General features: G+C 41.2%; 1 protein-coding gene across 2 annotated transcripts in view; it reads right to left on the minus strand.

The window, feature by feature from the left end:
- Positions 1-14,459, minus strand: part of Pard3b (par-3 family cell polarity regulator beta) — a 971,067-nt gene that overhangs the window by 54,266 nt on the left and 902,342 nt on the right. For both annotated transcript variants that reach the window (XM_042679102.1, XM_042679101.1), the window contains one exon: positions 4,455-4,534. In XM_042679102.1, the coding sequence (XP_042535036.1) occupies positions 4,455-4,534 (80 nt within the window). The remainder of the gene's footprint in view (positions 1-4,454; positions 4,535-14,459) is intronic.

Here is a 14,459-nt window from a genome sequence, read left to right on the forward strand (position 1 = left end):
TTCTCCCATTCCCCATGGGGTGGGAGGGACTCCCATCAATCTGTGCAGCTAAGCCTGTGCAGTCATCATAGCAGGTAAGGGAGGGGATCAACTTGGGGGTGAGGGTAGAGGGAAGGGATGACTTATAGATACAGCCCAGAGAGGAAACGTTGGTGGTGACAGGTCCTTAAGAAGCCAGTGAAAATGAGCTCTGGTATGAGCTTGCCTCCTTACAGAATGAAAAAAACTTCTCTACACATGAAATCAAAAAACAAAATACTAACAACAACAACAACACCTCTTCACTGCCAGTATTGCTGTCCTGTATGTGGATGGAGGCCCCAATGTCGTCCCCAATTATCAGGTTAGAAAGCACGGGCCAAGGCCCCCCTGGTGGAAAGTGCCCAGTGCCAGAGCTGTACTCTGAGCCTGGCTCTACACTCTGGCCCTCCGTGTGTCCCCTCAGGAAGCGTGTGCTAGTGAAAGCGCAGCAGGCCAAGCAGCAGGCAGCAGAAGTTGCGGGGCTGATGTTATAAAGGGGGGGAAGTGAGGTCATCTCCAGAGACTGGGCTTGGGGAGCTGAGTCATCTTTGTAGGACTTAGCAGAGGTAGCAGGGGTTGGAGTGGCCACTCGGGGATAGTCAGAGGAGTCAACAACATGACTGAAAGGGAGGCTGGCTAGCAGCAGGGGCCCAGCTGGTGTCGCCTAATGTGAATTTTGTAGTGGAACCAATGAGCAGGCGCTTTATGAGTTGCTGCAGCCACTTTCCATAGCCCACGCACCTAGGAGCACAGAGGAGATGCACGGTGTGGCCTGGTGCTGGCTCCCTCTGCTGAGCTCCTTGCTTGATTATAACCCCAGAAGAACAACATGGTGTGCTGCTGCACGAAGCCATCTGTGCAGAAGCGGATAATGGGATCTCCTGGGGCCAGGGACAGACCAGGTGGGAATGATGGAGGCTTGAGATGGGAGAACAGAGAGTTCACTGCTGACAGGACCTAACTGTGAGTGGTCCCATCAATCAGGACGGGGCCTGGGAACACTGAAAGAGGCTGCTGGCAAGCTGAAGTGGAAAAGAAACCATTTGCACATAGAAGTGGATGGATGCTCCTCCCTGCCCCCTCCCCGCAGCAGCCCAGGAAATGGCCACTTCCCTGCTCACCTAGGGTGAGGAGGAATCATTTGTGTCAGGTGAGAATGAGGGGGTGCTGATTTTCATTCCGTTTACTACCAAAGCAAAGGGAGGCCTGCACAGGCTGGTAGGACCTTGGCACCAGCGAAGGCCTGGTGCTTGCTAACGAGGTTGCATGACGGCCACACTCAGCTTTCTAAAGCCGTACCCTCAGGAGGAAAGAAAGAAAGTCATTTTCCTTTGGAGGCAGAGGATTTAACATTGCTTAACAATAACACTTAACACTGCTTAGCCCTTAGCCTCAGGCAAGCTCCTAACTACTCTGTGAGAGGAAGAGAAATTGTCTTTTTCCTGTTCTGGCCAAGACTCCGGCTTTATTGTCTTGTGGTGTCATTTAGCTTGGCAGTGGGCTGCTTGGGCCCGTTTTAAAGATGACAGAGGTTCTATGAAAGCTTAGGAGGAAGTCCCTGGTCCTGGGCCTCTTATCTACTTCATGTACTATAGGGCATTTTCTTTCTGTGGGAGCCTCTAAATTTGGCATGTAAATCAGTGTTACTGAGTTTATCTTCAAAATGGACACACACACACACACACACACACACACACACACACACACACACAATCTATGACACCACCACAAAGCAACCTAGAAACCGATTCAGTCTGTAGCATATTAAATCCCCTATAAAGTTTGCCACTGAATTCCAATGGATAAAACTATTCAAACATCTAACTCCATAAATAACTTGAAAGCTCTCTGCCTCTTTGGTAAAGAATGCAGTCCCTTCAGAGCTGTGCCTCCTCCCTATTTGCAAAGGGAGTGGTCAGTGGACAGTAAAATCAATGTGTGGATGTGAGCTTGTAGGGGTGGGAGAGAGGGAAGGTGGGAAAACCAGGGTCCAGGCCATGTCATTCAGAGCTGAATCTGCACAGCTTCTCAGAGGCCCTTCACCTCTGTCCTCTGCTTCTCCCAGGATACATATGAATTCCTTGGATTGGGTTCACTGCCTGTGAGGGAACTTTGCTTCTCCCTTTTATTAAAAACAATTTTTTTTTTGGTCGGTCATGGGCTTAAACACTAGGCCTGAATGCTGTCCTTCAGCTCTTCAGCTCCAGGCTAGTGCTCTACCATTTGAGTCACACCACCACTTCCAGTGTTTTCTGCTTATGTGGTGCTGAGGAATGGAACCCAGGGCCTCATGCATACAAGGCAAGCGCTCTACCATTGAGCCACCTTCCCAGCCCCTGCTTCTCAAAACTCCATTGAGAACCCCATGCCAAAGATGTCTCACATATTTGTGGAGCCCTGCTTATTCTCTCTCATGGCTAACTTATGCTTGCTAAGCAGCCACCAAGATCTGTTTGTACGTGCAACTAATCACTACTACCTACTATTATGCGTGTGTGAATGGACTTTTCTCCCAAATTGTTTTCAGCCTAAGATGTTTCCTTGTCAATCATAGTTATATTCTCAAGGTTGACAGGATTTTGTCAATTCAGACATTGGGAAGATAGCTCTAAAGCTAACAGCATTACCTAAGGAACATACTGTCTCTGTAAGAAACCCTCTCCCTATACTTAAAAAAAGACATGTTTAGAGTCAGACATGGTTGGACATTTCAAGGAGACGTTGTGAAAATACACAGGAGTTAGAAATTTGGAGGACTTTATATGTGAAGAGTTACTATGTTAGACATCATAAAAGACTGACTGTTTGCCTGTGTGTCCAGTCTCTGTATTCTCAGATCCTGATGCATAGTTAGTGGTGACTAGATATATGGGGAATGCATACATGAGTGAAATTTATAGAATTTAAATGTTATTCTTGTGCTTTTAATTTGTACCAAAAGAAATATCCATTTCTGTACTCACAGTATAAGTTGGCCAGGAAGACATTAAGCTGTTTCCAGTTTTCCTTTCTACCCCCACCCCTTACTCTCTTAAGAACCAACCACTTTCCATCTGCCTTCACCACAATTTCCATACATTTCAACAGTGAAAGCCGGAAATCTTCTGTTTAAAATGAATTTTGGAAACTATTTCCACTTTTTAAATGAAAACAAAATACTAGGCCAGGGGGAAAAATAGGGACAGGAAAGAAATCATGGACGAGGGGAGAAAATATCATATGAGATAACATATATAAGGAAAGCAGGGAGATAAATACAGTTGTGATGAAGCTTTAAAATACTGAATTTGGAGTATTTTGAGTATCCTGCCTAATCAGTTTTAAAAATTATTTCTCTGCTAAATTTGAGATTTTATTACATTTGAAAAATCAAAACAGTATGTACATGAGCAGATAGTCACCTAGGCTATGGTTATTGTAATATGCTACTTGTTTGCCAATTCACACACGTGCATGCGTGCACGCGTGCACGTGCACGCACACACACACACACACACACACACACACACACACCACACACACCACAGAGGTGACATTCAATTCAGCCAATAATCAACTCAAAAAGTAACTCTATCTTGGGCTGAGCACTTTAGCTGCCCTGCTTGGCTTTGATGATGATGAGGCTCTGCTTGGGGTTTTTCCCTCACCTCACTCCAAGACAATACTCGTGAAACATCCCAGTTCTTTTCAAACTCACTGTTTCACACTCTCCACTCATCTGACTCCTGTGGAAGCTGGATGTAAGTCATCTTGGAAAGGTTTCCTCTCGGTCATGTGCTGCTGATAACCGACTAACATTATTTTTCCTCAACTCACAGATAAGACTGCTAACCTTTGAGAATTGTATCTCATTTTCAGCCGTGTCTCGTTACAGCATAAGTGGATCATGTTAGGTCAGAATCACTAAGAGAATTTTTTTCCCACACCATTTTTTCCCTCCTACCTACTTGTACTTTGCCTCCAAACAATGTTTGCTTATTGCCTTGAGGACACGGACAGATTCGAAATCAAGCAAAGAACACCTTCCCAGGTTCATGTTTCTCTCCTGCTTTCTAACACTTGCACAGAGTGCCAAGGTTAACTTTGGCCTGCTCTTTCTCGAAGGTAATTCCTGGCACAGAAGACTGACTATTTTTATTGTCCCAAAGCTTGGTCCAGGGTATGTGGCCATTTTTACAGCAGTGGCTTAGGATTTCCATTCAGTATCCAGTATTCTGTCTGACATGTTCAATTGCAATGATACACTGTTTTTTCCTCTTAAAAACAACCTACAAGTGTTTCAATTATTAGCACAGTTGTGAAGATGACATTGGGGCTGCAGCAGATGGCAGGAAGGCAAAATATAACATATTCCCAGTTTCAAAGCCAGATTTCTATTTTATGTAGATTTTTCCAAAGACTTCATTTGTGGGTGAGACCCCTCTGTGATTTACCTGGGTAAGGATGCGTACTGTCTCTCCATCCCTTCAAAGCGGAGGTTGTGCATATTCCCATCTGGACCCTTTCCAGACACCTGTGGAGAGAAAAGTAATTAGAGATGAAGATCCATTATATGTCCTGGTTACTGACAATGCATCTCAAAATTATAATCAGTGCACAAATGCTGCCTCTGCCTGCCAAAAATCAGCCCTGAAAAAGCAAGTCATGACTTGTTGTTGTAGCCATTGATGATCAAGCCGCAAACATGGCATCTAACAACGAAGTCACTTCTAGGTAGAAACAGGGTCATTGTCAAATGGGTTCCTTCCTATCTTCATACCAGGGATGGTCTGTAGCCGGATGACCACCTCTTCTTCCTTTTACAAATTAGACTTTAGCTGGGTGTTGGTGGCTCACACCCGTAATCCTAGCTACTCTGGAGGCCGAGATCAGAGGATCCCAGTTCAAACAGCCCAGGCAGGAAAGTCCATGAGACTCTTATCTCCAGTTAACCACCAGAAAACTGGAAGTGGTGCTGTGGCTCAAATGGAAGTGTGCTCTCCTTGAGCTGAAGAGCTCAGGGACAGTGCCCAGGTCCAGATTTCAAGGCCCACAGCCAACCAAAAAAAAAAAAAAATCAGACTTTAGTTTTTTAGGACAGTTTGAGATTTACAGAAAAAATGAGCAAGGTGTACTGAGAGTTCTCATATATCCTGTCCTCAGCTTCCCTATTACTTTCGCCTTCTGTCAGTATGCTATATTTCTTATAAGTGATGGGTCAGTATTGATACACAGTTAATTAAGTCCACAGTTATTCAGCCATTTTGTTTCCTATATTTTCAGGGTAGAATCCAGCATACATTACATTTATTCCACATGCCACCGGAGGATCATCTTCACAGTGATAAGGATCTTATCTTCCATGACCCTTGCTTTTACTAACAGATTGGTGACAACCAGCTGTTTATTGCACTGTTTGTGAGGCTTTCATTGACCAACTTGTGCTTCACTTATTTTCCTCCCTTGTGAACAATCACATAGACATGAAGAACTGTTTTCCTTCTAGTGTGGGTCTTCATTGATTTTTGTTGGTCTTTGTCCCTTCCTATGTACTTCCTGACTTCACCTCTTTTGGACCATTTTTTATCAGTCTTTGAGATCCTGAAGGTCAGTGAGTAGGTCTAATAGGTTGGTTTCCTGAATGCAAAGTCCTCCCCTCACATCCTTTTGTAACTATCATACCAACTAGCATACTGACCACAGGCTGAACCCATGGAGGTGTTTTAAAGCACTGGTGGAGTGACTGGTTAGTTATCTGCTCATATCAACATGTGATAGCAAAAACAAGTACTTGCTTTTGTGCCTGGGAGACCCTCATACAAAGTTCATGGAGGAGCTAACTAGAAAACCCCAACTACTCTAACCAGGGAGCGAGGGGGAAGTTTGCTGTTGAACACAAAAAGTAACCCATGTATAGGTCAGTTGGGCCAATTTTCCTAGGTAGCACTGAATGAGCTGAACATTGTTCTCTTTCTACCAGGGTTCTAGTTCTCTATTAAAATCACTATCCTAGCTTGTATGGGGTGTAGAGGGAGGGAGAGGATTTTAGGAAGCAACACAGATAGTCTTGAGACATTCACAACTAATTACTTTCTTGTAGCCATAAAGCTCCATCCAGAGAGCATGGCCTCTTGATGGATAGTCAATATTCTGGTGTTTCTCCCCCTCCTCCTTCCCCCTCCCCCCAAGGCACTGTCTTTCCCTTACCTATAAGCTGTTCTGGTGAGTTACCTCATCAGCATATTAGATTCAGTGAATTTTAACATGATCCTTACCTTTAAGTTACTATCTATCTTGTTAGATATAAGCATTTGAAATGTAATAAAGAATATTGAAGGACAGTCTCACTGAGTAGCATTTAGGGTGCTACCTCAGTAGCACAGATGGGGCCTGAAGGAATAACTTCATGGGAAAAGGTAGAACTGGATCCAGCTTGAAAAGGATGGGTGGCATCCATGCATTTGAAAAATGATTCTATTCTTCACCGCATGTGTTCATATTCATGTGTCTCTCTAGTAACATCCCAAGAGCATGCATGCATTTAGTTATCACTGAGCACCCACTGGATCCTAATGTTGGGTATTCCAAAGCCATGAAGAAATCCAGTCCCATTCCATAGCCCCCAGGCCTGGAAACAATTACACTGCAATGAGATCACCCTGAGGGTGGAAGTCTGAGGAGGGAGGGAGCAGCACCTGGAAAGCTGCAGACAGCTTCACCCGCGCCACCCCCCACCTCCACGTGCTGGTGCTGATGCTTCACGTGCAACTTGAATATGAATGAGGAGGAAGATGAAGGAGGAGCAGAAGGCATGTTCAGAAGAAGGAACCAAAGGGAAACAATGCAGGCATAGGAAAAGCAGTTTTCTGGAGATGTCAAGGTTTTGGCGAGAAGCAGAGCATGAAGACAGAAAACAAGTGATTGAAGTAGCAGCAGTATTATGACTGCTTCTAAGATGCCCCTGATCTCTAGTCTCATATTGCAATGATATTTTTTTTTCCCCATCATGGGGCCTGAACTCTGGGCCTAGACGCTGTCCAGCTTCAGCTCAAAGCTAGTGCCCTACCACTTGAGCCACGGCACCAAATCAGATAAACATATAAGACACGAATGGGGCAATGTCATTCTTTCTGATGGAAACATAGAAATCCATTATATAAATGTACCACATTTTCTTGATCCATTCATCCATCGAGGGACATCTGGGTTGATTCCATATCTTGGCTATGGTAAACAATGCCACAATGAGCATGGTTGTGCTGATAGCTTTAGTGTGGTCTTGTTCATAGTCTATTGGATAGATGTCTAGGAGTGGAACTGCTAGGTCACAGGGAAGTTCTATATTTAGTCTTTTGAGGAACCTCCATACTGCTTTCTAGAGTGATTGAACCAGTTTACATTTCCACCAACAGTGTAGAAGCATTCTCTAGGCCATATCTCCACCAGCATCTGTTATTGTTTATTTGGCCATTCTAATTGGGGTGAGGTGGAATCTCAATGTTGTTTGATTTGCATTTCTTTTATGGCCAGATATGTTGAACATTTCTTCATGTATACATTGGCTATTCTTATTTCTTCTTTGGAGAAGTCTTTCTTTAAGTTTTTAGCCCATTTATTAATTGGGTTGTTTCTTTGGCAGTTTGTTTTTTTTTGGGGGGGGCTTAATTTTTTGAGCTCTAAGTATATTATAAATATGAAGCCCTGGTGTGATGCATAGCTAGTAAAGATTTTCTCCCATTCTATGGGTTTTCTATTTATCTTGCTAGCTATGTTCTTTGCCATGCAGAAACTCTTCAACTTGATGCAATCACATTTATATATCTTTAATTTGTTGTGATTCTGTATCTTTACTTAGGATTTTCAGCTCATGCTCAGGAGCCCTAGTGTTTCCCCCATCTCTTCCTGTAATATTTTCATCATATCTGACCTTACATTGAGGTCTTTGATCCATTTGGAAATGATTCTGGTGCAGGGTGATATATAAGGATCTAGCTTCAGTTTTCTGCACATGTTTAGCCAGTTCTACTAGCAGCATTTGTTGAAGAGGCTTTCTTCCATCCTGTGTTTTGTGGCTCTCCTATCAAATATTAGGTGGCCATAGATCTGTGGGTTCATTTCTGGGTCTTCTATTCCCTTGGTCCCCAGGCCTATTCTTGTGCCACTACCAAGTCATTTTATTACTATGGCTTTGTAATAAAGTTTGAAGTTTGGTATTGATATTCCTCCAGCATTGTTCTTCCTGCTAAGGATTACTTTCACTATTCAGGGTCTTTTATTATTCCATATGAATTTTTGGATTGCTTCCTCTATATCATTGAAGAATATTATTGGGATTGTATTGTATTGTATTGAATTTGTAGATCGCTTTGGGCACTATTGCCATTTTCATGATTTAATCTTTCCAATCCAGGAGCATTAAAGGTTTTCCCATTTCCTTAAATCTACTTTGATTTTTTTTTCAGATATTTGAAGTTTTCATCACAGAGGTCCTTTACACAGTTGGTTAAGTTAATTCTTAGGTATTTTATTTTATTTTTTGAGGATATTAAAAATGCAATTGCTTTCCTGATTTCAGTCTCTCTCTTCTCTTTGTTGGCATATGGAAAAACTGCTAATTTTTGTGGGTTAATTTTATACCCTGCTACTTTGCCAAAGTTTTGGATCAGCTCAAGTAACTTGGAGAAGGAAGCTATAGGGTTCTACAATAAGAGGATCATATCATCTTCAAATAGGGAGGGTTTTACTTGTTTCTTTCTTATTTGGATCTCCTTTATGTTTTTCTCTTGCCTTATTGATCTGACTAGGAATTACAGTACTATATTGAAGAGAAGTGGAGAGAGTAGACATCCTTGTCTCATTCCTGATTTTAGAGGAAATGGAATTTAACTTTTTACCATTAAGTAAAATGCTGGCTGTAGGTTTACCAGATGCAACCTTTATTATATTGAGGAATGATCCATGGATCCTAGCTTCTCCAGTGTGCTCCATCTTTTCTTCCTAACAATATGGGGATTATTGTTCACATAGTTCAACTTCCAGTATGCCATAGAGTTGGAATCATACATTAGATAGCCTTTTTAGATCAGGTTATTTTACTTGGCAATATGCATTTAAGTTTCCTCTGTTCACGCTTGATAGCTCTTTTCTTTGCCAAACAATAATATTCCATTTTCTAGATGTACCACTTGTCTATCCACTCTTGTTCAAAAAGACATCTTGGTTGTTTCCAAGTTATGGAAATTACGATTAAGCTGCTATTAGCATTTGTGTGCAGGTTTCTCTGTGGTCCTGAGTTTTCAATACCTTTGGGTGAATACCTCAGGAGTGTCATTGCTGGAACACATGGCAACCATGTTTAGTTTTACAAGAACTGCTAAACCGTCTTTCAAAGTGGTTGTACCATTTTGTACTCCCTCCCACAAGTGTTCCTCTTGCTTTCCATGCTCAACAGAATTTGGCATTATCAGTGGTATGAGTTTTGATCAAATATGTGTGCAAAGATAACATTACTGTTTTAATTTACATATCCCTGATGGACTATAGTGAGGAACATCTATTCATATGCTTGTTTGTCATCTGTGCATCTTTGGTGAGGTGTGTTAGTATCTTCATCCCACTTTAAAATCAAATAGTTCATTCTTTATTCTTTGTATTCTTTGTTTTGGATAAGAGTCATTTATCAGATGTGTCTCTGAAAACATTTTCTTCAAATCTGTGCCTTGTCTTTTGATGGTATCTTTCACAGTGCAGAAATTTTGAATGTTGACAAAGCCCAGATACCAATGCTTTTATGTGTTGTTCCTTTGGTGTTATTTCTAAAATGTCATCACTCAATCTTAGGTCATCTAGATATTCTCCTGGGTTATCTTCTAAGAGTTTCATAGTTTTTAAGATGATTCATGCCATAGTGTGAAGGCTCCTGTGACAGTCTGGATGATAAGAAATGATAAGAGTGCAAACTAGGGAAATAAGAAAATAAGAGAATGACACAAGGATGTTAAGGAGATGCTGTAGGACTGTAGGATTTACTGTAGATAAAAGGGAAGGATGAGTCTAGAATAATGCCTGAATTTTTGGGTTTAGCCATCTACTGAGTTTGGTGATACTCCTCCAGATGGGAATAAAGGAAGAACAGATTGAGCAGTAGGACAGAAGGGAATACTTATACTGAGCTTGAGTTGGGATATTTGATGAAAGTATCTAATAGGCAGGTGAGTATAAAGGCATGGGATTTAGAAGAGATGTCTGGATTAGAGACGTAGGACTGGAAAACATTCAGCATATAGATGGTATTTAAAACCTTGGGGAAGGGAGACCAGGAAGAGTCTGGAGACAACATAGAAGTAAAAAATATGAGAAAAGAACATAAATAATGTTCTTCCTCATCTTCCTCCTCCTCCTCCTCCTCCTCTTCCACCTCCTCCGCCTTCTTCTTTTCCCACCCTTCTCCTCTTTCTTCTCCTTCTCCCACTCTCTGTCTTTTCTCTCATCTCTCCCCTCTTCTTTCTTCTCCCTCTTCCTATTATTATTATTATTGGGTAGGCAAAGAAAGTTGAACCTAGGAGGAAGTGTAGGAAAAACCTGGTCCAGATGAGACCCAGAGGAAAGTGCTAGAATAGAAATCAAGAGGAGAGTTCTGTGAGGGAAGGAATAGTCAACAGTGTCAAATGTCATCAAGAACTGTAGTGAGCCAGGGACTGTGAAGTATGTAGCCTGTTGGTGGCTTTACCCAGTCCTCCCTTCTTGCAGAGTGACACCCTTGACTAGAGTCCAGAAAGACAAAAACTTTCTTTCCCAGAACTCTTTGGCAGCCAATGCACTGGCTGTGAGTCAAGGTAAGGCCCAGCTTTAGCAATTCTTTAGGGATCGAGGCAGTGACTGCATTCACTATTAGAATATGTCCTTCCTTCAGGACAGGAGTTGGTGCTTGGTGTTCCTGTGGCAGCTTTGGACAACGTTGCCACTGGTTTGTGAGTGGACTGTTGATGATTAGCAGTGGCAGAAGAGGTGGCTCCCTGATGACAACACCTTCCTAATCATAGTGACTATTGATGTAGGCATTGGGTGGCCCTGAAACCTAATGCTTCCTGACTAGAAGTGGCAGCAACTCCCTTTGGTAGCTTAGTTCTGTGGCCTGGAAAAGCATTCCTGGAGGTTTATCCAAGTATTTGCTCCTTTAAGCTTCTTTTTGATTCTGCAGATCTATTACTATGCTATGCAATCTGCTCCTTATGAACTTTGAGAGAGTGGATGGACATCATTGTTGGCAACTGAGCAGTGACCAATATAAAGTCAGTAAAAGTTATATGTCAGAATTGGCAATGATGTCATGATTGGCTTTACTGAGAGTGATTTCAATGGATTCAGGGCAAAAATCAGATGCCATGGTGTTGAAAACCTTGATAGCTTTCTAATAAGTAAACAATTGCTGGTTGTACTGTCTTACCCTATCATGACTCACAAAAATGGGATTAATGAAACATTTGTGTTTCCTGAGTTACAAGCTTAGTATTCCAAGACACTCCAGGGACATGTTGCTAGTTAATGGAAATGATGGGAATAAATTTGTGTTCCATTATTAAAAAATAGATTTAACTGCTTTTTCTCCCTACATGATTATTATGGAAAACCACCCAAAGGTGATCTCTACTTACATTTATAAATATATACATATTTTAATGGTATATGATTTTTCTCTTTGTCTCTTTCCTATTGGAAGTTTCCTCTGCTATTGCATACATTCAAGAAACATGAATTTTAATGGCTATCTATGACTCTATTATATAGATAAATCACAATTTGTTGTATCTATGCCTGCAATTTGATCAATTTTTAATGTCATGATAAAAAATGATAACAATATAGATGAGTGTGTTTGGTACACAGATTCTTGCAAATAGCTGTAAGGGGAGGGTAGGAAATTACAGACAGGGCTGCCAAGGAGAAGCCTATGTTAAGAAGTAGTAGTTAAATCCTCAGGAAGTCAGGCCACTTGAGGAAGGAATGAGGGAAATAAAACAGGCAGAGGCATTTTTAAGCTCATTTCTCATTTTGTCCTTCATTCAAATAGACTCAGAGAGATTCCTACTTAAACTACTCCTTATTAGGTAATTTCCCTTCTCTCTCTCTCTCTCTCTCTCTCTCTCTCTTTCTCTCTCTCTCTCACTCATACACACACACACACACACACACACACACACACACACACACACACACACACACACACACACACACAGTGGCTTCCATCCATTTAAAAATTTAAGCCCTTTATCTTACTTGGGATCTTGCAGTTTCTTTTCTTCCCCCCTCCCCCACTATAATGACCTACATATAGGTCTGATAAAAACAGTCTTTGACTTAATCCATAACAGAAACTTAGCCTTTCACACAACAGAGTAACATTAGAACATGTGCCTGGATTGGATTGGGGCTCCAGGGGTGGGGAGATTTATCTTTCTCGTGCTGATAGAGCTCAGGAAGTGAAACCTTTTGAGGACTTACTCCAAACAACAGGAAGAACTTGTGCCTAGGTTGCCTTGCACATGGTAAGCCTCTGTGGCTGCATTAAGACAGCCTATGGCAAGCCTATGAGGAGGGCTTGGGTGTTTGGGAAGAATGTCAAATTAAGATGCTTTCAGGTCTTGGGAGGTCTCCCAGTTTCATTCACTCAATGCCTGCTCCTGGCTGGGGTGTTAAGAGCCTTGTTAAAAATAAAGCCATTAGTCTTTTCTCTTCAAAAGGAAGGCGCTTGCTGCTTGCATTCAAGATTCCTTAAATTAGTATGTATTTCTAGACTGGCATTGCTAGGATCAGCAGTTTCATAAAGCAATATCCTAAAGAGGCCATTTAACCTCCTTGTTTCCCCCATTTGCAGATTAATGACAGAGGGAAAAATAAAAAGTCATTTCAAACCTTTTAAAAAATATCCTCAATTCATTAAAACCAAAAGAATAAACCACACAGGATTTTTTCTGCAAATGTCTAGTGGCGAGAAATGGAAACAGTTCAGTATTGAACAGTTTTCCAGCCTCTCCAGGTTAAGACACATTTTTGCGAATGTTGTAATTTATGTCCTTTAACCCAGCTTTCCCAAGAAAAATTAAAAGCTACTCTGGTGGAAAGGCTGTGTAAAGTAGCAACATGGCTTATTCACCTATACATACATAATTTGTCTACAAAAATGTTTTATTCAGATCTTCTACCAAAAATGAGTTTCACGATGCCAGACGTAGACAACGATGAAAATACAAAGCACGAAAATTGTAGATATCATTTAGGAAATGTGTCTTTCATTTCAAGTTGGCATCATGATAGAGGTTTGTGATCAGTCTTTTATATTTCCCTTCCCTTCCCTTCTTTTTCCTTCCCTTCCCTTTCTTTCCTTCTCCCTCCTCTTCCCTTCCTCTCCCTTCCCACTAGGGTTTGAACTCAGGACCTCATGCTTGCTATGTAAGCACTCTATTACTTGAACTGGACTGTCAACACTTTTTGTTCTTGTTTTATTTAATTTTTCAGGTAGGGCCTCATACTTTTTATTTTTTGCCTAAGGTCAATCTTGGACCATGATTCTCCTATCTTAGCCTCCCATGTACTGGGAATTACAGATGTGTACTACCATGCCTGGCTCATCCCCTTGTCTGATGCCATTATACTTTCCTGGTTATAGGTTTGGCTAGAAGATGTTTAAAGAACTCAATATCATGAAAACTGCTAAAAAGTCATAAACTTGGCTTGGAGCCAAACATGTAGCTAAAATGCTACACGTTTGGAGAAGAACTAATGGCAATACTCTAAACAAAAACTAATCCAAATAGGTTGCTTAATCATTTCTCTTTGGCAGAGTGAAGTATATTATGCCTATTTTTAAGTGTGTGCCCTTACAAATATGATATCCAGAGAGGCAAAACTACACATACTCGTTCAAACCATTATTTCTGAAGTGTTTGTTGTCTCTAATTTGATTTCAGTAATTTTGCCAAATAAGTGGGTATTCAGCTTATAGACTAGCGTAGAACATCTGCTAGTTTAGAAAATGTAGCAAATAAACTATCTTAAAAATAACTTGGGTAAGCCTTTTAAAGAATTCTTAGTGTGAAATGTGAGTTAGAACAGCAAATCAGGAAGTCTTTTCTAAGTTGTACACACTTGCACAACTTACCTTGTTCATAGTTTCCATATTTATGTTGACCCCTTATACCTTATTAATGCAGAAACTATATGCAGGTACTTAATGATTTTAGAGCTGAGTGACAAAGCCAAGTAATCTGTAATCTGTATCTATATTATGAAATCATAAAATATTCATTGGGATTTAAGCATGCAATCTTATGCTAGTACCATCCAACTCTTAGCTATATGTCCACTGGGCCACAACATCCTAATAACCTCAACTATCTCTGTTATGATTGTCTTCACAAAAAAGAAAATCAGACATCTCCTGCCAGCTCTGTTTATATCTG

Source organism: Dipodomys spectabilis, unplaced genomic scaffold (assembly GCF_019054845.1).
Source record: "Dipodomys spectabilis isolate Male_0828 unplaced genomic scaffold, ASM1905484v1 ptg000051l, whole genome shotgun sequence".
In the NCBI taxonomy this organism is placed as follows: domain Eukaryota; kingdom Metazoa; phylum Chordata; class Mammalia; order Rodentia; family Heteromyidae; genus Dipodomys; species Dipodomys spectabilis.